The sequence below is a fragment of the Salvelinus fontinalis genome, chromosome 21 (genome assembly GCF_029448725.1).
Source record: "Salvelinus fontinalis isolate EN_2023a chromosome 21, ASM2944872v1, whole genome shotgun sequence".
NCBI lineage: Eukaryota > Metazoa > Chordata > Actinopteri > Salmoniformes > Salmonidae > Salvelinus > Salvelinus fontinalis.
In genome coordinates, this window is record NC_074685.1 from 35,642,472 (window position 1) to 35,670,063 (window position 27,592).

General features: G+C 40.1%; 2 protein-coding genes across 2 annotated transcripts; both read right to left on the reverse strand.

Moving 5' to 3' along the window:
* Nucleotides 1-1,758: 1,758 nt before the first annotated feature.
* LOC129818793 (procathepsin L-like) lies at nucleotides 1,759-6,706 on the reverse strand. The gene is made up of 8 exons (XM_055875031.1): nucleotides 6,621-6,706; nucleotides 5,389-5,527; nucleotides 4,881-5,003; nucleotides 4,131-4,283; nucleotides 3,647-3,871; nucleotides 3,211-3,379; nucleotides 2,807-2,924; nucleotides 1,759-2,578 (listed from the first exon to the last, which is right to left on the reverse strand). Exons 2-8 carry the CDS (start codon nucleotides 5,515-5,517, stop codon nucleotides 2,479-2,481), a joined length of 1,017 nt encoding a protein of 338 aa, XP_055731006.1. The 5' UTR covers nucleotides 5,518-5,527; nucleotides 6,621-6,706; the 3' UTR covers nucleotides 1,759-2,478.
* A 9,455-nt stretch (nucleotides 6,707-16,161) lies between these two features.
* Nucleotides 16,162-21,138, reverse strand: LOC129818794 (procathepsin L-like). The gene is made up of 8 exons (XM_055875032.1): nucleotides 21,043-21,138; nucleotides 19,819-19,957; nucleotides 19,311-19,433; nucleotides 18,534-18,686; nucleotides 18,061-18,285; nucleotides 17,623-17,791; nucleotides 17,218-17,335; nucleotides 16,162-16,984 (listed from the first exon to the last, which is right to left on the reverse strand). Exons 2-8 carry the CDS (start codon nucleotides 19,945-19,947, stop codon nucleotides 16,885-16,887), a joined length of 1,017 nt encoding a protein of 338 aa, XP_055731007.1. The 5' UTR covers nucleotides 19,948-19,957; nucleotides 21,043-21,138; the 3' UTR covers nucleotides 16,162-16,884.
* Between the last annotated feature and the right edge of the window lie 6,454 nt (nucleotides 21,139-27,592).

Here is a 27,592-nt window from a genome sequence, read left to right on the forward strand (position 1 = left end):
TTTGTCATTTATTGATTTTAACAGATCGGTTTCGACCTTTACCATTGCTGGTGGTGAGAATATTAGATCATCAGTGTCGGTTGAGGAGTCACGTTTTCGTTTTTGAATCGGTTCCCCTGTCTTACTCTCCATCATGTTTGGGTGTTGCTTGTTTTCGTAATATTTGTCGATAAATGTCTCTAGTCTTAGGATTTGTTTTGTGTTATTATCCAGATTGAAGGTTATCACCCACCAGATTATTTAGTGCTAATATTTTAGTCTAATTTAGCAGATATTTCGAATATTATGTTTTATCTTGAGGTGCTCTACATAACTTCGTTCAGTCCGCCATTACCTTTACGTTACCTTTACGTCCGCCGCCTACGTCCTCTACGTCCGCCGTGCTATCCTCAGATAATAACATTGTTTGCTTTCGCCGTAAAGCATTTCTGAAATCTGACACGTTGGCTGGATTCACAACAAGGGTAGCTTTATTTTGGTGTATTGAATGTGTGATTTCATGAAAGTAAAATTTTTATAGTAATTTATTTGAATTTGGCGCTCTCCAATTTCACTGGATGTTGGCCAGGTGGGACGCTATGGTCCCACATATCCCAGAGAGGTTATTAAGCTTGCCATAATAAAGGGGTTGAATACTTATTGACTCAAGACATCTCAATTTAATTCATTTTAAAACCAGGCTGTAACACAACAAAATGTTTTTAACAAACAAGGGTGTTGTCACGACTTCAACCGAGGCAGGCTCTCCTTCCCGTTCGGGTGGCGCTCGGCGGTCGTCGTCACCGGCCTACTAGCTGCCACTGACTCTTTTTCCTCCCCCTCCCTTATCTGTTAATTTGTATCACCTGTGTTCAGGTAGTTGGGAATTAGTGTGGCTTTATTAGTCAGCCAGCCCGTACGCTTCTTTGTGCGGGATTGTTCATTTGTAGCTTTGGATTTCGGGAGTGGACATATGTATTGTGGACTGGGTTTGTCTCCCGTGTTTTGGGACAGTTGTGTATGACACCCAGTAAGTCCGTGTTGGACATTTTGTTTGCCAGTTGGGCATTAAAGAAACAACATATTGAAGCTGTGCTGTTCCTGCGTCTGACTTCACACCCCCCGACGCCCAGGGCGTTACAGGTGTGAATACCTTCTGAAGGCACTGTAAGTCTTTGCCTATTGGATGTAGTCATTTAATCGGAATCATTCCATAAAAGTATCATGTGTTGCATGTAGCCTACACTGTAATCGTTTGTGTCAATTGTTGTAATACATCCTGTTAGTTGAATTGAGTAAATGCAGTCCCCGTTTTACAGAGCCATTCTTTGATTGAATATAAGCTCATAAATTAGTGGAGTCATTGGTAAACCGATCTGTTGGTGTACATTTTATGTCATAGGGGTGTATTTTCTAAGCTGTTATGACTACTGTGAAGCACCATTTGATAATAGTATGCTTACTGTTTAAACTGTAACACGTCAGATTACTTTAAAATTGAGACTACAGTTGTGCTCATATTTGATGTTTAAGTCTAACGGTAAATGTTATGTACACTATACACATAGGTACTTTACATCTTGGTCTAAGATCAACTAGATAAATTAAAGCTGGGACTATGGGTGCTATAGACAGCACATAAACTTCTTAATAATCAGTTATCTTAGAACAAATGTAATTATAGCATCTGAGTGATAATGTGTAGACTCACAAGCTGGCTAGATTCACCAGTATACATGTATCATCTATAGCCGTTAGTCACATGATAATGGAGTCAGATTGATGAATGTAGTTTATTATTATTAAACACAATTTGAAGTCATCTACATGTGTGTGTTAGAATTTTATACAACTCCTCTCACCACCCTGAGGCATATCAGTCTCTACGTCACTGGGCTCTTGTCTAGGCATTACCATTCAATGCCTTCACTCAAACACTAGCTGCAGATAAAAAGAAGTGGAGGAAACAAACTCAGGTGTACCGTTCTCTTTTTCTCCCTTCCAGAAACAAACTCAGTCAATTCAGAGCTCTAGTCTTCCTCAATGTCTTATCATTCAGTGGTTGTTGCTCTCAGCTCCACACAGAACGCTCCAGTTAAAAATAGACTGTATTATCAACTGTACCTCAGGAATATATCCTGTGTCTACAACACTGTTGTAAACACAAACAATAAGCACAAACGGACATGTTATGTGCTAGAGAATGTAGTCTAGCTGGTCTCATCAAGTAAAGTTACAAATAAACTGAATGCTTAGCTCAAATAGAACTATACACACACACTATCGCACCGACACACATAAAATCAAGTATAAAACAAAATAGGTAGAATTTCATAATTTCCCTAAAACAGTGTTTCTTTAAAACCCATGCAGCAGGTTTCTCTCGCGCATTTCACAGACTTAGTTAAGGCAGCACAGCAGTCGTCATGGCCCTTTTTTCAGAACGTTCGTCAAACATCTCTAAAACTCTGGGTCTAGTGTTCGAGAACTTATAGAACACTAGACCAGTGGGTAAATGGCTGCCGTGGCGATGCCACAGTGGTTCTTCCTGTCTTTGGCCATGTAGATGTAGCCTTTGTCTCCCCATTTCTCGGTCCAGCTGAGGAAGAGACAAAACATGTTAGTCCCACAGTTCTAGTTAGTAGGAAATTATAGATTCACTGCTGCTTTAGAGAAATGACTTAGACCATAGTATCAGGACAACACCAACACTGTATTCAAATAAAGGCAATGTAGAGATGCATATTCCCCGATGAGGAAATCAACCAATCCCGTAGTGGTGACGTAACAAACAAAAAACATCCTAGGAAGATACTATGTACTGTACCTGTTCTTGACAATCCAGAATTTATTGCCATCTACATCCTCTCCTTCAAAACCATATCCCACCACCAGAACTCCATGGTCAAGCTCCTCACTGCTGCACTTCTCCTCATAGTAGATCCCTACAGGGAGAGGACATAGTTAAATTAGTAGGCTAAGATGCTGGGTTTACCTCAGTATGTAAAACCACCTGATCTCAAACCTAATAGTTGGTTACTTAGCTAGTATCTAGTTAGCAAAACATAGAAATATTGGTCACAATTTACTTCAAAGACAACACATTTGTACACGGTGAACAGGACAGTAGACCAGTACAGATCACTGCTACTCAAAAATAGTAGGTAGGGAATCCAATCCTTGCAAATAATGTTAAACATAATTTAAGTTGCACCGCTAACTGCTACTCACCAGACTGGTAGAACTGGAAGGATTCGTGGCTGGCATCGATGGCGACAGAGATGGGGCCGACAGACGCCACAGCACTCATCAGAGCGTGCTCCTTGCCACTGGGGATATCCACGAAGCCGGTTTCATTGACAGCACTGAACTCTGGTCGGTAGTGGCAAACATCATCATCCTGAGTTACCAGATAAGACCAATGGCCATGATTAGTAAAAAACAACATATTTCAAATATTCAAACAAGTCAGTCATTCTTGGAGACAAATCCCACTGTAATGAAGTGGAAACTAACTAACTTATTTTTTGAAGTTGTAAGTCATTCCAGTTCTACAGCGAAATGCATGATCTGGGACCAGGCTAAAAGAACAGGGCCTTACTTTTAATAAATGCATCTTCATACGCCATTATATTTGAATTCAGACTAATAGAACACAGGGCCTTACCTTGCCCACATAGGGGTAGGACACCTCTGTGTCCAGGCCACTGTTGTCCTTCACATACTGGAACGCCAGGTTCATGAGACCTCCATTACAGCCATCGTTGCCCTGGGGTTTGGAGCAGTCCATCAGGTTCTGTTCACTCAGAGACACCAGATTGCCAGTCTTCCTGAATTCCTGGCCCTCTATGGCCCCGGTGGCACTGAACGCCCAGCAAGACCCACATGCGCCCTGGGGGAAAAATTGTTAAACACCTTGTTACTTTTTCATGTCAGAACACACTGACATGTGCATATTACACCAGTAATAAATAAATAAAAAATATATCTTTGCAATTTGCCACCTTCTGTATACTGTAAGTTACAATCATGGTAAACAGCACGGTAAACAGCACGCAAACAAGCCAGATAGTTCTCTGGAAGTAAACCTTATTTAGTGACACAGCAGTGTGTGGATATGAGTCATGACTCATGAGTGATTCAGGTCTCACCTGGTTCTTGATGGGAGTGACGTAGCCCTTCTCTCTCCAGTCCACAGCTTCAGGGGCCTGCAGGTAATTGGGTTCCATGAACAGAGAGTCCTTGCACTTCCTCTCAGTTGTCTGCTTGTAGCCGTTCATGAGCTGCCCAAACTCTTCGTTGGTCTAGGGAGGAAGAAGTCAGAACACGTTGAAACGTAATGTCTTCCCTCGCCAGATGTGGTTTGTAATTTACCATCTGAATGGGAAATCTAACTGTTTTAAAAGTTGTGCACTTAGCAATAAATATTGTGTGCATCTTTAAAAGACTAGGAGTAAGTTTCAATTCCCTTCTCAGGATAACTATTCCATTCCTGCTTGATAGTTGAAGAAACCTAACCTGCGAGTCTGAATACATTCCTGCCTTCATTGTCAACGCTGACACCAGTGCCTGTGAAATATTTCATACTGTGCTTCAGCAAATATATGGCATGACAACAAAAAGATCCAGCTACAGCACACACACAGTATGGGAAAGAGCTGCTGAGAAGTACCTCCTGCTCCACAGTAAAATGTATCAGCAACAGACTTGGACAGAAGCTCACTGGAACTGATAGCGGCACCTCAAACTTTCTACTGCTTGAGTCCCTGCACCTCATAGAATATTAGCTCAAGTCCTGCAGAGTTCCTGGATATAAATATATACAGTACAGGCCCCCAGAATGAGTACCGGCACCCATTTAATCCATGTCAAGCACTGCTCAGCAAGGTGATTCTTCTTACCATGTCACCAAAGTGGTTCATGCCCAGGCGGTAGGAGTGTTTTCCCATAGAGTGTTCCAGGTTGTGCATCTCAATCTTCTTCAGGTTCTTCTCCCAAACCATCCTCCTCCAGCCCTCCTCGCTCTGTAACAATGAGTGAAAAACTGTCAGAAAATATACACAATCATAAACTGTCCCAGAACTATGGGCACAATCCATGCAATTAATGATATTCTGCATTAGGTGTAATTTACAGCTACATGTATGCACCAATTGATCAATTTGAGCCCCCTGTTGAGAGCAGTGGAGGATGGTGGGAGGAGTCATAGGAGGACAGGCTCATTGTACTGGCTGTAACGGAACTGAGTCAAACGTGGTTTCCAAATGTTTGATACCATTCCAATAATTCCATTCCAGCCTTTACAATGAGCCCATCCTCCTATAGCTCATCCCATCAGCCTCCACTCTTTGGGAACTACTGAGGGGTTCCTATGAGGATGTGCTCCTCTACTTGTGCTCAAACACCCACGGCATGGTAGTTCTTGCTGTGCCAGTTCTTCCACAAGTGCCAGTGGCCCTCCAACTGAGAGTCAAACATAGGGGCCGCATACACAGCACTCATACAGAGCACCAACACTGCCAAGTACAGGGACATCATGGTCAAACAGCTGTGGAGAGAGAGAGAGCAGAGCTCAGTCAGCCTTGTATTTTCAGTGTAAAGAAGCTATATAGTATAAAATGTTGAATTTGTACCTTTGAAACAACGGCAGATCTTCGACGTTATATACAACAACAAAAAGTCTGGGCAGCCCCTCCTACTGGAGAGTTGATCTACAGCTATCCATTTGGTCTCCCATCCAGTGTTTTAAAACTTTGACATGTCACTTTGATATGTCACTGACTACTACCGATGTGGTATCATGTGAATGATTGAGAAATCTCAATTTAATTATTCTTATTTTTTTTAAATTTGCTGTTAGTATGAAGTCATTACAAAGGGTAGCTTTAACAGAGACAATGACATTTAACCATCCTTTATAAGTCATCAATTGCAATATTTATGCCAATAAATCACTTGAAGTCATCAGCAGCTATTGTTTTAATTCAACCTAGGGTTCACAAACACGTCACCTTGCACTTTCACCATTCTGTGAAGTGAATTCATCATAATTGATTTAATCTGCAGCCTAATAAACTGCATGCTTTCCCAACGAGTAGTAGAGGGAGGTCCACACTACTACTCCAAGTTTACTTCGATATGATGGTTATTATATTCACCAACAATCGCATAATTCATTTTACTGACACAAAAAAACTCTACCTTGTCTAGCGTATTTTGTGTTGTCGACATTTGGAAAGTTAACTGAAAAATTGTTTCCATCAGGTTTGTCATTACTTTTATCCGACATGTACTTTACTTGCTATACCACCGTTGGATGGAAATGTGGTTTGTGAGAACAACAACAACAAAACTTCCTACCTACCTTCCGCTCGACACAAGAAAAAAAAATAAACATATGGAATTAGGATACTACACTACCGGTATTCCAAATGAAATAAGTTGATATAAATTATTTTATGTGATATCCAGAAATATTCGAGGGAATGTTTGGTAACAGCCGGCAGAAAAAGCAACATCAGAAACGGTAGACTAAAGTTGTCTTTCTGTATCAATCAAATCAAAGAGCAAATGACCCTGGTAAATGTCCATAACCCAAGACCTAACACTGTACAAACAACATAACAGAAAGCCGTACTTACTTTTTCCCGTCAATTTGCAGTTGCAGGGTGATGATTTCTGCTGCTGTGATTGTGTAGTCAGTGTCCTAGACACGACACTTTATACAGCCAGCTATATGTCGTATAATGGGGGGGGGGGGGGGGGGGGGTAGTGATTGGCTGAAAGGGGACCGTATATCACACTGCCGGCCCGCTGAAAGATCATTTAAAAGATCGCATGTCCCGCCCGGTGTAAATAGCCCAGCATGTGATTCCTGAACACGTGACCGTTTCCATCAACTCCCTAAAGATGAACCATCAAATTTGATTAAACATCTCTCAGTGATTTTTTTAGATTACTGCGAAACAAAAGGGTAAAAAGATACATCGAATCAGTTTCCCTTAACATTTTTTCATTTTCGGTTACTTTGTAACAGTTCTCTCATCATGTGCTGGCGCCGAGGAGATTAGAGCATGGCACGCTGATGCTCATACAGCAACGACAAATAAATTACCAGAAAAAAATGCAAAACATGTTCATTAAACAGTAATGACATGAATTTGGGAAGAAAGGTTACTTAATAAAGTCTAGTACCTGAAACTGAATGGCCAACAACAAACGCCATACATTTTCCTGCTCTTGTGAAGCATACAGCAGCTTCAGTTTTTGTTCATAATATAACAGATTCAAATAATAGCCCGAAGTTGAGAGAATGAACAAATTAACCTACATTTATCTAGCTCAAATAAGATTATCTGCATTCTTTATTGTGTGGTAACCTGCTGTGTCAAGAAAGTTCTGATGGGCTTGTAAATAAGTTATTTGTGTAAATAATAATTCCAATTTCATTTGAAATGTGTCTTACAAGCCTGTCAGTGTTTTTCTACCTCTTCTGCACATTCTCCTTTTGTTTTCTATTTAAACATTGATAATATTGTTTTGTATTTTTTTTTTTCATCTCATACAGAATAATTTACAACACATTTATGTAACTATTTAAATTATTAAACCCACTGAATCAAAACCCACAGAAAACACACTAATCAATACATTGTTTCTAAAGAAATACCGATTGTGTAATGTCCCTTTTGCCGTGTCAGCTTTAGGAAATACTGCCTGTCAACCAAATACAATCACACAGGAAAAGGGGAGGGAGGGATTCTCTTCTTGGGCAGATGCTGAATCTATGTGGCTACTGATAGGTCAGACACACACACACACACACACACACACACAGAGAGACACCCTGTAGATATGTGGTTAGTAGAAGTATTCCTTGATTGGTATTGGCATGTCTACAAAAACACTACAGGGAAATCAATGAATGGATGGGTATTGAATAATTCATGAGGTTTGTTTAAGATTTCCTAGTATTGATCGATCATGCTAAGAAGTATGCTTTGATAACAATGCAGTAATGTATCCGTGTAACTTCAAACTTTTGCTGACACTGAATACAATCTAACAGAAACAGATGCACTTACTCCACCTGGCAGACATGAAGTGTACTGCAGGTAATGTAACAGTCATGACCATACAGTTGAATAAAGAGTTGAATACAGGGCATTTGGAAAGTGTTCAGACCCCTTGACTTTTTCCACATTTTGTTACATTACAGCCTTATTCTAAAATTGATTAAATCGTAATTTTTCCTCATTAATCTACACACAATGCCCGATAATGACAAAGCAAAAACAGCTTTAGAGAAATGTTTGTAAATGCATTACAAATAAAAAACTGAAATATGACATTTACATAAGTATTCAGACCATTTACTCAGTACTTTGTAGAAGCCCCTATAGGAGTGATTCCAGCCTGGAGCATTCAAACGTTCATAGATGACCAGCAGGGTCAAATAATAATCACAGCGGTTGTAGATGTTGCAACAGGTCAGTACCTCAGGAGTAAATGTCAGTTGGCTTTTCATATTCGAACATTCAGAGATCGAATAGTCGATACACTTATTTTTCAGCTTCTCCTCTTCTTTCCCACTAGAGAGCGACTTCTAACGGTTAGTCAGCTCAGAAGTAGATCCCAGGCCAACCATGAACAGAAACACTGTACATTCACACACTAATTGCAAGTTTAGCCTACTCTGACAAATGATAACTTGACTTAATGAAAGAGAACTAACGGCAGGTCAACTTTTGTGTGGTAGAAAACCCTATGTTAACTTTACACTTCTCTCTGTCAGTTTCAACTAAATGGACTCTAGGGTGTGTAACATAAAAACACAGGGATAATATTGCTCGAAATAAAAGCAAACTTTATTGGTTGTGTAGACAGATTTGCAGGTGTTCTTACAAGTGGCGTGAAAGGCTTATGTTACTAGCTCCCGCAGTGCAGTATAATGTCGAGCAAATACAATACACAAATAAATACAGAAATACAGAACAAGTCCAATTAACAATCCAGAATAGATATACGCATTCGCATGAGCATGTGTCAGAATCCAGAGTATAGATATGTGGTGTGCATGAACAGTACATTCTGGAAGAAAAGAGTATGTGCAGTAGTAGCTATATTAGGATGAGCTATGTCGAGAATACAGTATATACAGTACAAGTCAAAAGTTTGGAAACACCTACTCAAAGGAGGCCAAGTTTCACAGCTTCTCTCTGCCCGCCCAGTCTTCTCAAATTAACACGAGCTGAAACATACTGCTCAATACACACACGAAGGGGACTAAAACACACGACCATGACTAGGGCTGTTGTCGTGAACGTATTACCGCCACACCAGTTGTCATGAGTCATGACTAGGGCTGTGGTGGTCATGAAATTTTGTCAGCCGGTGATTGTCAAGCAAATAACTCCCGGTCTCACGGTAATTGACCGTTAATTAACATAAAAACATTTAGCATCTCCTGGCTTCCACGCATAGCCTAAAAGACACTGATGCAGACCTTTGGAACATATACATTTTAAAAAGTCGAAAAAATCCATGTAATGTTGCCCACAATAAATCCATTAATTATTTTAGACAGGTCTAAAGAAACATGATATGAAGAAAATCTAGTCTATTTCAGGAGAACGGAATAGCATACTCTGAGTTGTCCTTACGTTACTCCCTGATCTGGCTATGCCAAATGGCTGTGAGCTACACTAGTTCACTTAGCAGACAAGATTTGCTTAGAATTATGTGGCATTATTTTATAGCATGAAGAATGCAATTGAACATAGCTGAATAAAATAGGAAGGATGTCTCCCCAAACAATTTCTCAGGGAGTGTGGCTATTCTGTGTTGAGTGGTTAACAAAGAAACAGGTCCTCCTATATGCTTAATTTAGAGTTATTTCTGAAACTGTAGTTGTGATACAAACGTTGGGCTATATGTTTAGATGTTTTATACATTCTAAGGCCGCATGATGCGACTAATGATGATTTGAAAAAAGTTGCATTAAAGGCATGCGCTCTGCTTTGTTTTGTGTACAGGCTGCACACACTTCATCAGTCTCTCATTCACAATTTGACAAGCACTTGACAATGCCTCGAATTTCCTGGCGGCTTCCTCCTAGTGTGGCCATAACGCCCCCTAAAGAAACCCATGTCGTAGTGCCCTTGGGCTGAATATAATATGTATAATTCCCTTCTCCCAGTTGCATGTTCCAAAGCACCGCTCACTCACAAAACTGTCAGATATCTAAATTCGTATTAACCAATGCTTCTCACGTGATCAGATTCTTCTCACGTGATCAGATTCTTCTCACAGATATCTGACAGGCACATCGGGGACTCAACTGATTAGGTCCTTCTTATTGAGTTTCCAAGGTGCATATTGAAAATGTTAGAAGAACTGTCCACATTTGCTTTTCGTCAGCCAACAAGATGAGTTGGCCTAACAAACAGCAAAAGCACTAGCCTATGCCATTCTACTAACCCACATAGTACAAAGTTGACCTATTCTATTGGTCAACTTGTCCTTCCGTGTGAGAACGAAAAATTCAAAACCCAAATTAATACAACCACTCGCATCAAAAAACATTTCAAAAGCAATTAGGCTGATGCAACAGATCTGTACATGACAATAATTTCATGACCACCACTGCCCTATTCTGAATTGATGATTACTTGTGTGCTGCCAGCTGTGGGCATGTGGGCAGGGTTGAAACAAATCCAACCTTCATTTACATTGTGATGCAGTCACGACCATAAGTCTCACAAAACTCAGTTTTGGACGAGACTGACTCTATACCAACTGAAGGGAACTAACAGTAAAATGTCAGTTGAATATGTGTGTTCATTAGGCCTACTGATGGTCGATACTGATAGTGGCTAATATTTAACATGATAGAAATAGGAAACAGAGAAAGTCGGGTAGCCTATAATTAAGACATTCGAGAGTGCCCATTCCTGAAAGTTAAAAGGCTATACAATATACATTCTGCATATTGGCACAGCATTTCATAAACTTTACTGTGGGAAAGTTGATGTGTTGATCCGCTTCAGTTTGCTGCCATATGACTGTTCTCACATTTGTCTCCAGTGATTATAAGGTAAAATAGATCTAAAACAAGTGTCATTTATATTTACAATTCCCTTATCCAAATGGATAACTCATTAACCTAGCTCTTATCAATAGCTCTTATAAAGTTGTAAATTACAGTGCTTAGAGAATGATGTTGTTTCTATCGGAAAAAATCAAATAGATGCTTTTCCCACTTGGAACCGACAGGTTTGTTTGACCTTATTCATAGTTTCCTCGCACGTAAAGGTGGTGGAATTATCAGGCAATTAAGCCAAGGTCAGAATAGGGCATATCTGTAGACACTCCTCCGCCACACATTCATTTCTTAGATCTCCAGCCGAATTAATAGTGTGAATAACCTGCTATTCTCATGCTTCAGTTCAAGGTTCAAGAGGAAAGTGCATTAAAAGCTAAGTTCCATTTATGCACGCTTAACTCGTGTTGGAACCGGAAAGGATTTGCGAGTAGATTGTCGATGATTGCTTGTTTAGCTTGCTAGCTAAAATTTGAAAGTACGATGTTAACATGATCAGTCCAATCAAAGCTACGGTAGATACAACGTGATTTGACATCATTTTATCTGTGACCAATGACCTGATATGTGAAACGTATTTATGACAAAATAACATGCAAAACAGGCAACAATTGTATTATTGTTTTGTATTTTGTATTTTATTTAATTTTTAGCTAAACAGGTGGGGTGACGTGCCGTTACTGGTTAACTTTGGGATCGGTGTCCCGTCCACGGAACCGTTAAGCTAACGTAGGCTAATGTGATTAGCATGAGGTTGTAAGTAACAAGAAAAATTGCAAGGACATAGATATATCTGATATTGGCAGAAAGCTTACATTCTTGTTAATCTAACTGCACTGTCCACTTTACAGTAGCTATTACAGTGAAAGAATACCATGCTATTGTTTGAGGAGAGTGCACAATTTGGAAAATGAAAGATATTAATAAACAAATCAGATACATTTGGGCAGTCTTGATTCAAAATGTTGAACTGAAATGCAATGGTTCATTGGATCAGTCAAAAAAATTGCACATACATTGCTGCCATCTAGGGGCCAAAATCTAAATTTCACCTGGGCTGGAGTAACACATTATGGATTTTCTCTTGCATTTCAAAGATGATGGTACAATAAAAAATACAAAAGAAGGGTTGGTTTTTTCTTTGTATTATCTTTTACCAGATCTATTGTGTTATATTCACCTATATTCTCCTGTTTCCTTTCAAATGGTACCAAGAATATGCATATCCTTGCTTCGGGGCCTGAGCTACAGGCAGTTCGATTTGGGTATGTCATTTTAGGTGAAAATTGAAAAAAGGGGGCGGATCCTTAAGAGTTAAGTCTGTTTCTCTTTCACCATTTCCTTATTTTAGAAAAAAATGTCTCTCTGGGTCTGTGCTTCTCTCTACTTTTTTCAATTTAGAGTTCTATTGCTACAGTATGAGAATGCATCGTCTTGCAGTTTTGTGTGCAAATGTTTTCACCACAGATTTTAGGTCCAGGTTGCGGGCCCAATTGTTTTCTGTACTGAGTATTGACAACCCAGAAAGTCTTTCCTGAGACGTTGTGTTTCTGATGTAGTTCTTTGTGAGTTTTAGTTTAGAAAACGGTCTCTCTGCAGAAGTGACAGTTGCAGGGATGGTTAAAAACAGCTGGATTGCAGTAGCAACATCAGGGAAACTGGGAAGAAGGGATTGGTGCTTCAAATACAGCAGTTCTGCAAGATATTTAACTGAGCATCTTGTATTCTCCTTAATTTCCAGCCTCAACACGTTACGGAAAGGTAATAACTGTATAGGAAGCTCTTGGTACAAGTCCTCTGGATACTGGGCAGCCAATAAACTGGCAGATGCAAACAGATTATCATCTTTAGCGGACAACAGTTCTTGATGGCTCAAACAAAGAAAGCGGTTTGCGATTTCATTCATTCTGGTGAACCGGCGTTTGAGTTGTGTGGTTGCAATGTCAAAGTAGCGTTGAGCACAGACACTTGTAAAATGTTCCTCTGCATTCTGAAGCCTGTTTTTGTGCATCACTTGATCTTGCCTTTTGTTTATTCATCCCACTCTCCGTATCCGAGTTCGACCTGCTGATTCAACTTACTTTTTTGAACTTGATTGCTAATTAAGTGGGTAGGCTGGGGCAGGCTGTCTCCTGCCGTTGAGCAATAGGCCAATTAGATGCATGACAATGATAGGCTTATTGTCTCTGACTCACCTACTACCAATGTAGATTATTGTAAAACACAAAACACAAAAGCTTCCTACATGTGGAAATGAAAAAGGTTGAGTTGATCAGATTAGAATCTGGGTGTGTTGTTCATACCTTTTGTTTTCACTAGCAAAGTGCAAGGAATTGTTAATTCAGGTTATGGGTGAGTTTCCTCTTGAATTTGGTTAAAAAAAAGGGAAGTGAATTCACTCATTTGCTTGTTAGCAAACCTCTTGTTTGTATCAGACACACAGTTTCTCTCTTAGAGATTATATTTCTCACCCATCGACACACAATACCCCATAATGACAAAAATGAAAACATGTTACAAATTTAGAAATGTTTTCAAATGTATTGAAAATGAAATAAAGAAACATCTAATTTAGCCTACATAAGTATTCACACCCCTGAGTCAATTCAGTACATGTTAGAATCACCTTTGGCAGAGATTACAGCTGTGAGTATTTCTGGGTAAGTTTCTAAGAGCTTTGCACACCTAGACTTGACAATATTTGCACTTTTATTTTTTATTCTTCAAGCTCTGTCTGAAAACCTCCCTGGTCTTTGTGGTGAATCTGTGTTTGAAATTCCCTGCTTGACTGAGGGAACTAGTAAATAGTTGTATGTGTGGGGTACAGAGATGAGGTGGTCATTCAAAAATCATGTTAAACACTATTATTGCACACATAGTGAGTCCATGCAACTTGTGACTACTAAATTTATTTAACTTCTCTACGATAGGGGGCAGCATTTTCACGTTTGGATGAAAAGCGCGCCCAGAGTAAACTGCCTCCTACTCAGTCCCAGATGCTAATATATACATATTATTAATAGTATTGGATAGAAACCACTCTGACGTTTCTAAAACTGTTTTAATCATGTCTGTGACTATAACAGAACTTATTTGGCAGGCAAAACCCAAAGGACAAAGCATTCATATTTTGTTTTTGTTGAAGTCACTCTCTTTTCAATGGGTTTTCATTGGGAATCCAGATTTCTAAGGGACATTCCTGCAGTTCCTATTGCTTCCACTGGCTGTCAACAGTCTTTAGAAATTGGTTGAGGTTTTTCCTTTGAGAAATGAAGAAGTAACCCTGTTCAGAATGAGGCTCCAGTGAAGTGTACTGTTTGTTAGAGGCGCGTGACCAGAAAGCATGCTACACATTGTTTTCCTCCGGTATTGAACACAGATCATCCCATCTTCAATTTTATCGATTATTTACGTTAAAAAATACCTAAAGTTTGGACAAAGCTTACAGATAAATTCTGAGATATTTTGTAGTCACGTTGTGCAAGTTGGAACCGGTGTTTTTCTGGATAAAACGCACCAAATAAATTGACATTTTGGATATATATCGACGGAATTAATCAAACAAAAGAACCATTTGTGATGTTTATGGGACACATTGGAGTGCCAACAGAAGAAGTTCGTCAAAGGTAAGGCATGAATTATATCTTTATTTCTGCGTTTTGTGTCGTGCCGGGAGTGTTGAAATATGATGGTCTGTGATTGTTACCTGGGGTGCTATCCTCAGATAATAGCATTGTTTGCTTTCGCCGTAAAGCATTTCTGAAATCTGACACGTTGGCTGGATTCACAACAAGGGTAGCTTTATTTTGGTATATTGAATGTGTGATTTCATGAAAGTAAAATTTTATAGTAATTTATTTGAATTTGGCGCTCTGCATTTTCACTGGATGTTGGCCAGGTGGGACGCTATGGTCCCACATATCCCAGAGAGGTTATTAAGCTTGCCATAATAAAGGGGTTGAATACTTATTGACTCAAGACATCTCAATTTAATTCATTTTAAAACCAGGCTGTAACACAACAAAATGTTTTTAACAAACAAGGGTGTTGTCACGACTTCAACCGAGGCAGGCTCTCCTTCCCGTTCGGGTGGCGCTCGGCGGTCGTCGTCACCGGCCTACTAGCTGCCACTGACTCTTTTTCCTCCCCCTCCCTTATCTGTTAATTTGTATCACCTGTGTTCAGGTAGTTGGGAATTCGTGTGGCTTTATTAGTCAGCCAGCCCGTACGCTTCTTTGTGCGGGATTGTTCATTTGTAGCTTTGGATTTCGGGAGTGGACATATGTATTATGGACTGGGTTTGTCTCCCGTGTTTTGGGACAGTTGTGTATGACACCCAGTAAATCTGTGTTGGACATTTTGTTTGCCAGTTGGGCATTAAAGAAACAACATATTGAAGCTGTGCTGTTCCTGCGTCTGACTTCACACCCCCCGACGCCCAGGGCGTTACAGGTGTGAATACCTTCTGAAGGCACTGTAAGTCTTTGCCTATTGGATGTAGTCATTTAATCGGAATCATTCCATAAAAGTATCATGTGTTGCATGTAGCCTACACTGTAATCGTTTGTGTCAATTGTTGTAATACATCCTGTTAGTTGAATTGAGTAAATGCAGTCCCCGTTTTACAGAGCCATTCTTTGATTGAATATAAGCTCATAAATTAGTGGAGTCATTGGTAAACCGATCTGTTGGTGTACATTTTATGTCATAGGGGTGTATTTTCTAAGCTGTTATGACTACTGTGAAGCACCATTTGATAATAGTATGCTTACTGTTTAAACTAACACGTCAGATTACTTTAAAATTGAGACTACAGTTGTGCTCATATTTGATGTTTAAGTCTAACAGTAAATGTTATGTACACTATACACATAGGTACTTTACATCTTGGTCTAAGATCAACTAGATAAATTAAAGCTGGGACTATGGGTGCTATAGACAGCACATAAACTTCTTAATAATCAGTTATCTTAGAACAAATGTAATTATAGCATCTGAGTGATAATGTGTAGACTCACAAGCTGGCTAGATTCACCAGTATACATGTATCATCTATAGCCGTTAGTCACATGATAATGGAGTCAGATTGATGTAGTTTATTATTATTAAACACAATTTGAAGTCATCTACATGTGTGTGTTAGAATGTTATACAACTCCTCTCACCACCCTGAGGCATATCAGTCTCTACGTCACTGGGCTCTTGTCTAGGCATTACCATTCAATGCCTTACCTCAAACACTAGCTGCAGATAAAAAGAAGTGGAGGAAACAAACCCAGGTGTACCGTTCTCTGTTTCTCCCTTCCAGAAACAAACTCAGTCAAGTCAGAGCTCTAGTCTTCCTCAATGTCTTATCATTCAGTGGTTGTTGCTCTCAGCTCCACACAGAACGCTCCAGTTAAAAATAGACTGTATTATCAACTGTACCTCAGGAATATATCCTGTGTCTACAACAGTGTTGTAAACACAAACAATAAGCACAAACGGACATGTTATGTGCTATAGAATGTAGTCTAGCTGGTCTCATCAAGTAAAGTTACAAATAAACTGAATGCTTAGCTCAAATAGAACTATACACACAATCGCACCGACACACATAAAATCAAGAATAAAACAAAATACGTCGAATTTCATAATTTCCCTAAAACAGTGTTTCTTTAAAACCCATGCAGCAGGTTTCTCTCGCGCATTTCACAGACTTAGTTAAGGCAGCACTGCAGTCGTCATGGCCCTTTTTTCAGAACGTTCGTCAAACATCTCTAAAACTAAAACTCTGGGTCTAGTGTTCGAGAACTTACAGAACACTAGACCAGTGGGTAAATGGCTGCCGTGGCGATGCCACAGTGGTTCTTCCTGTCTTTGGCCATGTAGATGTAGCCTTTGTCTCCCCATTTCTCGGTCCAGCTGAGGAAGAGACAAAACATGTTAGTCCCACAGTTCTAGTTAGTAGGAAATTATAGAGATTAACTGCTGCTTTAGAGAAATGTATGACTTAGACCATAGTATCAGGACAACACCAACACTGTATTCAAATAAAGGCAATGTAGAGATGCATATTCCCCGATGAGGAAATCAACCAATCCCGTAGTGGTGACGTAACAAACAAAAACATCCTAGGAAGATACTATGTACTGTACCTGTTCTTGACAATCCAGAATTTATTGCCATCTACATCCTCTCCTTCAAAACCATATCCCACCACCAGAACTCCATGGTCGAGCTCCTCACTGCTGCACTTCTCCTCATAGTAGATCCCTACGGGGAGAGGACATAGTTAAATTAGTAGGCTAAGATGCTGGGTTTACCTCAGTATGTAAAACCACCTGATCTCAAACCTAATAGTTGGTTACTTAGCTAGTATCTAGTTAGCAAAACATAGAAAAATTGGTCACAATTTACTTCAAAGACAACACCATTTGTACACGGTGAACAGGACAGTAGACCAGTACAGATCACTGCTACTCAAAAATAGTAGGTAGGGAATCCAATCCTTGCAAATAATGTTAAACATAATTTAAGTTGCACCGCTAACTGCTACTCACCAGACTGGTAGAACTGGAAGGATTCGTGGCTGGCGTCGATGGCGACAGAGATGGGGCCGACAGACGCCACAGCACTCATCAGAGCGTGCTCCTTGCCACTGGGGATACCCACGAAGCCGGTTTCATTGACAGCACTGAACTCTGGTCGGTAGTGACAAACATCATCATCCTGAGTTACCAGAGAAGACCAATGGCCATGATTAGTAAAAAAACTACATATTTCAAATATTCAAACAAGTCAGTCATTCTTGGAGACAATCCCACTGTAATGAAGTGGAAACTAGTTTATTTTTCAAAGTTGAAGTTGTAAGTCATTCCAGTTCTACAGCGAAATGCATGATCTGGGACCAGGCTAAAAGAACAGGGCCTTACTTTTAATAAATGCATCTTCATACGCCATTACATTTGAATTCAGACTAACAGAACACAGGGCCTTACCTTGCCCACATAGGGGTAGGACGCCTCTGTGTCCAGGCCACCGTTGTCCTTCACATACTGGAACGCCAGGTTCATGAGACCTCCATTACAGCCCTCGTTGCCCTGGGGTCTGGAGCAGTCCATCAGGTTCTGTTCACTCAGAGACACCAGATTGCCAGTCTTCCTGAATTCCTGGCCCTCTATGGCCCCGGTGGAACTGAACGCCCAGCAAGACCCACATGCGCCCTGGGGGAAAGATTGTTAAACACCTTGTTACTTTTTCATGTCAGAACACACTGACATGTGCATATTACACAAGTAATAAATACATAAAAAATATATCTTTGCAATTTGCCACCTTCTGTATACTGTAAATTACAATCATGGTAAACAGCACGCAAACAAGCCAGACAGTTTTCTGGAAGTAAAACCTTACTTAGTGACACAGCAGTGTGTGGATATGAGTCATGACTCATGAGTGATTCTGGTCTCACCTGGTTCTTGATGGGAGTGACGTAGCCCTTCTCTCTCCAGTCCACAGCTTCAGGGGCCTGCAGGTAATTGGGTTCCATGAACAGAGAGTCCTTGCACTTCCTCTCAGTTGTCTGCTTGTAGCCGTTCATGAGCTGCCCGAACTCTTCGTTGGTCTAGGGAGGAAGAAGTCAAAACACGTTGAAACGTAATGTCTTCCATGGCCAGATGTGGTTTGTAATTTACCATCTGAATGGGAAATCTAACTGTTTTAAAAGTTGTGCACTTAGCAATAAATATTGTGTGCATCTTTAAAAGACTATAAGTAAGTTTCAATTCCCTTCTCAGGATAACTATTCCATTGCTGCTTGATAGTTAAAGAAACCTAACCTGCGAGTCTGAATACATTCCTGCCTTCATTGTCAACGCTGATACCTGTGTGTTGTCAAAGTGCCTGTGAAATAGTTCATACTGTATGTTCTTCAGCAAATCTATGGCATGACAACAAAAAGATCCAGCTATAGCACACACACAGTATGGGAAAGTATGGGAAAGAGCTGCTGAGAAGTACCTCCTGCTCCACAGTAAAATGTGTCAGCAACAGACTTGGACAGAAGCTCACTGGAACTGATAGCGGCACCTCAAACTTTCTACTGCTTGAGTCCCTGCACCTCATAGAATATTAGCTCAAGTCCTGCAGAGTTCCTGGATATAAATATATACAGTACAGGCCCCCAGAATGAGTACCGGCACCCATTTCATCCATGTCAAGCACTGCTCAGCAAGGTGATTCTTCTTACCATGTCACCAAAGTGGTTCATGCCCAGACGGTAGGAGTGTTTTCCCATAGAGTGTTCCAGGTTGTGCATCTCAATCTTCTTCAGGTTCTTCTCCCAAACCATCCTCCTCCAGCCCTCCTCGCTCTGTAACAATGAGTGAAAAACTGTCAGAAAATATACACAATCATATACTATCCCAGAACTATGGGCACAATCCATGCAATTAATGATATACTGCATTAGGTGTAGTTTACAGCAACATGTATGCACCAATTGATCAATTTGAGCCCCCTGTTGAGAGCAGTGGAGGATGGTGTGAGGAGTCATAGGAGGACAGGCTCATTGTACTGGCTGTAACGGAACTGAGTCAAACGTGGTTTCCAAATGTTTGATACCATTCCAATAATTCCATTCCAGCCTTTACAATGAGCCCATCCTCCTATAGCTCATCCCACCAGCCTCCACTCTTTGGGAACTACTGAGGGGTTCCTATGAGGATGTGCTCCTCTACTTGTGCTTAAACACCCACATCGTGGTAGTTCTTGCTGTGCCAGTTCTTCCACAAGTGCCAGTGGCCCTCCAACTGAGAGTCAAACATAGGGGCCGCATACACAGCACTCATACAGAGCACCAACACTGCCAAGTACAGGGACATCATGGTCAAACAGCTGTGGAGAGAGAGAGCAGAGCTCAGTCAGCCTTGTATTTTCAGTGTAAAGAAGCAATATAGTATAAAATGTTGAATTTGTACCTTTGAAACAACGGCAGATCTTCGACGTTATATACAACAACAAAAAGTCTGGGCAGCACTTCCTACTGGAGAGTTGATCTACAGCTATCCATTTGGTCTCCCATCCAGTGTTTTAAAACTTTGACATGTCACTTTCATATGTCACTGACTACTACCGATGTGGTATCGTGTGAATGATTGAGAAATCTCAATTTAATTATTATTTTTTTAATTTCCTGTTAGTATGAAGTCATTTCAAAGGGTAGCTTTAACAGAGACAATGACATTTAGCCATCCTTTATAAGTCATCAATTGTAATATTTATGCCAATAAAGCACTTGTGAAGTCATCAGCAGCTATTGTTTTAATTCAACCTGGGGTTCACAAACACGTCACCTTGCACTTTCACCATTCTGTGAAGTGAATTCATCATAATTGATTTAATCTGCAGCCTAATAAACTGCATGCTTTCCCAACGAGTGGTAGAGGGAGGTCCACACTACTACTCCAAGTTTACTTCGATATGATGGTTATTATATTCACCAACAATCGCATAATTCATTTTACTGACACAAAAAAACTACATTGTCTAGCGTATTTTGTGTTGTCGACATTTGGAAAGTTAACTGAAAAATTGTTTCCACCAGGTGTGTCATTACTTTTATCCGACATGTACTTTACTTGCTATACCACCGTTGGATGGAAATGTGGTTTGTAAGAACAAAACAAAAACCTTCCTACCTACCTTCCGCTCAACACAAGAAAAAAAAAATAAACATATGGAATTAGGATACTACACTACCGGTATTCCAAATTAAATAAATTGATATAAATTATTTTATGTGATGTCCAGAAATATTCGAGGGAATGTTTGGTAACAGCCGGAAGAAAAAGCAACATCAGAAACGGTAGACTAATGTTGTCTTTCTGTATCAATCAAATCAAAGAGCAAATGCCCCTGGTAAATGTCCATAACCCAAGACCTAACACTGTACAAACAACATGACCGAAAACCGTACTTACTTTTTCCCGTCAATTTGCAGTTGCAGGGTGATGATTTCTGCTGCTGTGATTGTGTAGTCAGTGTCCTAGACACGACACTTTATACAGCCAGCTATATGTCGTATAATGGGGGGGCTGGCTTGTGATTGGCTGAAAGGGGACCGTATATCACACTGCCGGCCCGCTGAAAGATCATTTAAAAGATCGCATGTCCCGCCCGGTGTAAATAGCCCAGCATGTGATTCCTGCCCACGTGACCGTTTCCATCAACTCCCCAAAAGATGAAAATATCAAATTTGATTAAACATCTCTCAGCGAGATTGTTAGATTACTGGGAAACAAAAGGGTAAAAAGATACATTGTAACATTGAATCAGTTTCCCTTAACATTTTTTCATTTTCGGTTACTTTGTAACAGTTCTCTCATCATGTGCTGGCGCCGAGGAGATTAGCGCATGGCACGCTGATGCTCATACAGCAACGACAAATAAATTACCAGAAAAAAATGCAAAACATGTTCATTAAACAGTAATGACATGAATTTGGGAAGAAAGGTTACATAAAGTCTAGTACCTGAAACTGAGTGGCCAACAACAAACGCCACATATATTCCTGCTCTGTGAAGCATACAGCAGCTTCAGTTTTTGTTCAACCATGTCCTAATATGATAGATTCAAATAATAGCCTGAAGTTGAGAGAATGAACAAATTAACCTACATTTATCTAGCTCAAATAAGATTATCTGCATTCTTTAGATACTAATTAATTATTGTGTGGTAACCTGCTGTGTCAAGAAAGTTCTGATTTGCTTGTAAATCAGTTATTTGTGTAAATAATCATTCCAATTTCATTTGAAAGGTGTCTTACAAGCCTGTCAGTGTTTTTCTACCTCTTCTGCACATTCTCCTTTTGTTTTCTATTTAAACATTGATAATATTGTTTTGTATTTTTTTTTTTTAGCTCATACAGAATAACTTACAACACATTTATGTAACCATTTAAATTATTAAAACCACTGAATCAAAACCCACAGAAAACACAGTAATCAATACACTGTTTCTAAAGAAATACCTATTGTGTAATGTCACTTTTGCCTTGTCAGCTTTAGGAAAAACTGCCTGTCAACCAAATACAATCACACAGGAAAGGGGAGGGAGGGTTTCTCTTCTTGGGCAGCTGCTGAATCTATGTGGTTACTGATAGGGCAGACACACACACACACACACACACACACACACACACACACACACACACACACACACACACACACACACACACACACACACACATGAAGAATTCAATTGAACATAGCTGAATAAAATAGGAAGGATGTTTCTCCAAACAATTTCTCAGGGAGTGTGGCTATTCTGTGTTGAGTGGTTAACAAAGAAACAGGTCCTCCTATATGCTTAATTTAGAGTTATTTCTGAAACTGTAGTTGTGATACAAACGTTGGGCTATATGTTTAGATGTTTTATACATTCTAAGGCCGCATGATGCGACTAATGATGATTTGAAAAAAGTTGCATTAAAGGCATGCGCTCTGCTTTGTTTTGTGTACAGGCTGCACACACTTCATCAGTCTCTCATTCACAATTTGACAAGCACTTGATAATGCCTCGAATATCCTGGCGGCATCCTCCTAGTGTGGCCATAACGCCCCCTAAAGAAATCCATGTCGTAGTGCCCTTGGGCTGAATATAATATGTATAATTCTCTTCTTCCAGTTGCATGTTCCAAAGCACCTCTCACTCATATGGCTCTCAGATATCTAAATTCGTATTAACCAATGCTTCTCACGTGATCAGATTCTTCTCACGTGATCAGATTCTTCTCACAGATATCTGACAGTCACATCCGGGACTCAACTGATTGGGTCCTTCTTATCGAGTTCCCGAGGTGCATATTGAAGATGTTAGAAAAACTGTCCACATTTACTTTTCGTCAGCCAACAAGATGAGTTGGCCTAACAAACAGCAAAAGCACTAGCCTATGTCAATCTACTAACCCCCATAGTACAAAGTTGACCTATTCTATTGGTCAACTTGTCCTTTCGTGTGAGAACGAAATATTTGAAACCCAAATTAATACAACCACTCGCATCAAAAAACATTTCAAAAGCAATGAGGCTGATGCAACAGATCAGAATGTTTAGCTTAAAATTCTCATAAACGATTAGGCTTTTTTTCACATTATAAACGCAGCAATGCACACACGGCAGTAGGCTATGTGCGAATGTTCCTAAATGCAATCAATTAGTGGGAAAACACCATTGTCAAAAGTGACCACAAATGCTATTTTGCATGTTTTGCTTTATATAAAGGTGCATTCTTATTGTGAAAATGATCTTCCTCAAAACTCAAAACTCACGCGCCGCCTAAGGATGCAAGTTAGGCTCTGGACCGGTTGTAAAGCAGATTAATGTTCTTCATTTTAAGTAATTATCTGGCCACTTAGTTGTGATATAAACTTTATCAAAAACATATAGGCCTATAGACTAGGCTACATGAGGTGTGAGACTATGATGTGAATACGACACAAGAAAAAGTCACGCACTGTTTCTTGCCTTACTTGCCTGGGCATCACTTACAAATGATAATATATCATTGACAAGTGATAGGCTAATATTGTCATCCATCAGACTATTCTTGATTTAATCTTGTCTTTACATATACTAAATAATACGTGAGAAATTTGTTTTGATTTAGAATGGACAATCATGCACCGGTTTCAGAACAAGGGAAAAATACATGTCATCTATGCACTTAAATGTAAAGAGGACTTACGTTTCATGCTAGCCAGGTAGGCTATATTCCTGTTATAAAGCTGTAAGAGGTGCGTAACTAGCTGCAGGGAAGTCAGGCGCTGGACAGCAGACCGGAGCAGTTTATTTAGGCAAAAAAAACTGCACCCAGAAACAACAAAATATGGGTTAAAATAACCTGTCGCAAACCAGTTGGAAATGCACAAACACTTTACAACAAACAATTCCACACACAGACATGGGGGGGAACAGAGGGTTATATACACGTCACGTAATGAGGGAATGTACACCAGTTGTGTGGGAAAACAAGACAAAACAAATGGAAAATGAAAGTTGGATCGGCGATGGCTGGAAGAACGGTGACGTCGACTGCCGAACGCCGCCTGAACAAGGAGAGAAACCGACTTCAGAGGGGTCTCTTTATAAGAGGCAAAGAGACCAGAAAACAACTGTGGAACAATACTAAACCTCTATAATGAATATATATTGTTCATCTGTAGTCTAGGACCCTATAAATGTAAGGAGGGCAGGGTCTTATAACCCCCCCTTCTATTAATACAACATAAGCATAATCAATTATTATAATATATCAAACATTTGGTACAGCCCCTATCATGACCCCTAGGTGAACCCCTTTCACTACCAATGACTATGGCTAAGCTATTCTACATTGTGCCAGTGAATTGAAGTTGAGCATCACTTAATGCGTCGGTTTAATTAGGCCTAAATGTGCAATACAAATTATTGTGCCTATGGCTTATTTAATGAAACCCTGGCTGTTGATATCCGAGGCAATAGATCACAATGCTTGGCATCGCCGATTCCCGACTGAATTAAACTTTTTGACAATGGCAAGTTCATTTTCTTATCCATAAACCGTTAAATGCATCTCAAGAGCAAATACTGTTCAGCATCTCAAATCATCAGGGTGGTGGGCATTTTTATTTGGAGTGAAGTCTACCATGGATTGCTAAAATAATGATGATCACACTTCCTCAATTGAAGTATTATGGGGACACCTATATATTTAGCAGCCAAGCAAGAGTTATCGGTGTAGTCTATTATCGTCTAGACAGTTGAAATATCTTCACGCAGAGAATAAAAACCTCCAGTCCAAGATTCCCTCAACAGAGTCAATTGAATGAAAAAAATTATAGAATTACAGGGGGCTGTTTGGAAAAACGAATCCCATTTGAATCGTCTCCTGCAATAACCCACATGCTTTGTTAATTACTTAACCAATTTCTTTAGTAATACTAGTTCCATCCGAATAGGGCCAGCCTGTAGACCTATAACAGTGGAGGCTGCTCAGAAGAGAAAGGGGAGGACCATCCTCCTCAGTGAATTTCATAAAAATAAACATAGTGAAACATTTAAAAAGTTATCCTTTTTAGATAAAACTATACTAAATATATTCAAGTCACCAAATACTTGATTAAAACACACTAGCACCATGGTGTAGCTAGCTTCTGTCCTCCTCTGTGTACATTGACTTCAATACAAAACCGAGGAGGGGGGGCAGGCAAACAACAGGTCAAGTGCAGGCAGAGGTCAGTAATCCAGAGCAGAGTCTGAAAGGTACAGAACGGCAGGCAATGTCAGGGCAGGCAGAGGTCAGAAATCCAGGGTGGTTTGACAGGGTACAGAATGGCAGGCATGTTCAGGGTCAGGGCAGGCGGAATGGTCAAAACCGGGAAAACTAGAAAACATGAACTAGAAAACAACAGGAGCAAAGGAAACTGCTGGTCGGCTTGACGAAACAAAACGAACTGGCAACAGACAGAGAACACAGGTATAAATACACTTGGGATAATGGGGAAGATGCGCGACATCTTTAGAGGGGTGCAGACATGCACAAAGAGAGGTGAAACAGATCAGGGTGTGACAGGGTCAAAAGGATGATATGTTAGCTAGCTGGCTATCCAACAGTGAAACTCTTCCAAGTCAAGGTACGTTTTTTTCACCTGTTCACAGACAGCTGATTTGTTATGCACTGACGCACACAAGCGAAGAGAAAAGTTGAGAGGATGAGAGCGCGTAGATAGTTGTGAGAATGAATTATATATACAGTACCAGTCAAAAGTTTGGACACACCTACTCATTCCAGCAAGCTGGAACTCCAAACAGCTTACCCGACCGACCGCTCTGAGGCGTCCGCATGGTCCTAAAGTACCCCGGGGCCGATTTTTGTCTCACATTGTATGACCCCCATCCCCAGTGAAAGTTGCTTCCCAGGCCATGATTGGCATTCATATAGTGCTGCGCAATCGCATAGTACATATTTGTGGTGTGGTTAGCTGTTTTGTGTTCAGCTATTTATAATTGAGTGTGCGTTTCCTCTGACCAATGCAAACAAGCCCAAATGGGCATTTGAGCATGTTAACAACAGCTTTAGTCTCAAAATCAATTGATTTTCTGCAGTAGGAATTGACCAGAAGGAATTTTAATGTTTTAGAGGTTTACGCCTCATATCCACCGGATGCATGAAACTCTTTGAGTTTAAGAAGTCTTAAAGAAGGCTTAAGAAGTCATTCATTGTTAATGGAGCAGTTGGGAACGCTACATTGGGGGTTCCACACTAGGCTACAGTGCGTTCTGTGTTTAATATTTTAAGTTGTGCTTTACGTTACCATGCAGTGGTACAATTGGAAGTACACACAGACTCCAATTAGCTAGCTTGTAGCTAGTTGAAAAGCAAAGCAGGTGCGTCAAGTACAGAAAATGTGGGCTAGACATCTGGCAAAACGCCTATGCATCTGGTGGATATCGGGCATGAGGATGATTACTATCATGCCTTAGGAGCATGTTCTAACTGCAAGATTTGTGAAAACGAGTAGTTTCAAGCATATCACTGTCGCTTTTAAAAATAGCTTGGTCGAGGAAATTGACAGAGGAAGTGCAATGCTCTTCTGTAAATGATAAATGGGGATTAGTATGAAAAAAATCGACAAATTGGGATAGGGGTTCTGTAAGGCTATCATTACCAGAGACTTTAGGCCTCAGAGGAGTGTCAGATAGTTGCACATACTGGGTGAAGGGTGATGAGGAAATCAGTAATCCAACCTTAGCAGAAAGGACTGTTAATAATATATGCATCAATTTCACTGTTAATACAATCCATAGAGTTTGCACGTAAGGGGTCATAGAATTCTCTATTGTTCAGATGACTCATAATGTCCTTGTGATACTGTTAATAGCTTTGTACTGCAACAGCGCCCCTTTTATCAGCAGGGAAAACTACAAGATAATCGTTGTTTTGTAGACCTTTGAGTGCTACAACCTCTTCTGCCCTGAGGTTACCTTAAGAGTATTTATGCTTACTGGCAACTTCTCTAAGGTCGTTTTCAACCAGGTGATTGTACAGTATGTGGTAATAGAAGGGCTCCGATTAGAGAATGTTCAAAGGGTAGACTTCTTTTCGAAAGGGGTAAGAATTCTCACTCCCTGTGTCACGTTCCTGACCTGTTGTCTGTTATTTTTGTATGTGTTTAGTTGGTCAGGGCGTGAGTTGGGGTGGGCATTCTATGTTTTGTGTTTCTATGTTTAGGCCATTGGTAATTAGCCTTATATGGTTCTCAATCAGAGACAGGTGTTTGTCGTTTCCTCTGATTGGGAACCATATAAAGGTAGGGTGTTCACACTGTTTGTTTGTGGGTGGTTGTCTTCCGTGTCTGTATTGTATGTTCGTACCACACGGGACTGTAGCGTTTTGTTTGTAGTCATTACCTGTTCGTGCGTTCTTCGTGTTTTATGTAAGTACTCTATTTCAGGTCTGTCTTCGTTCGTTTTGTTATTTTGTAATTATTGC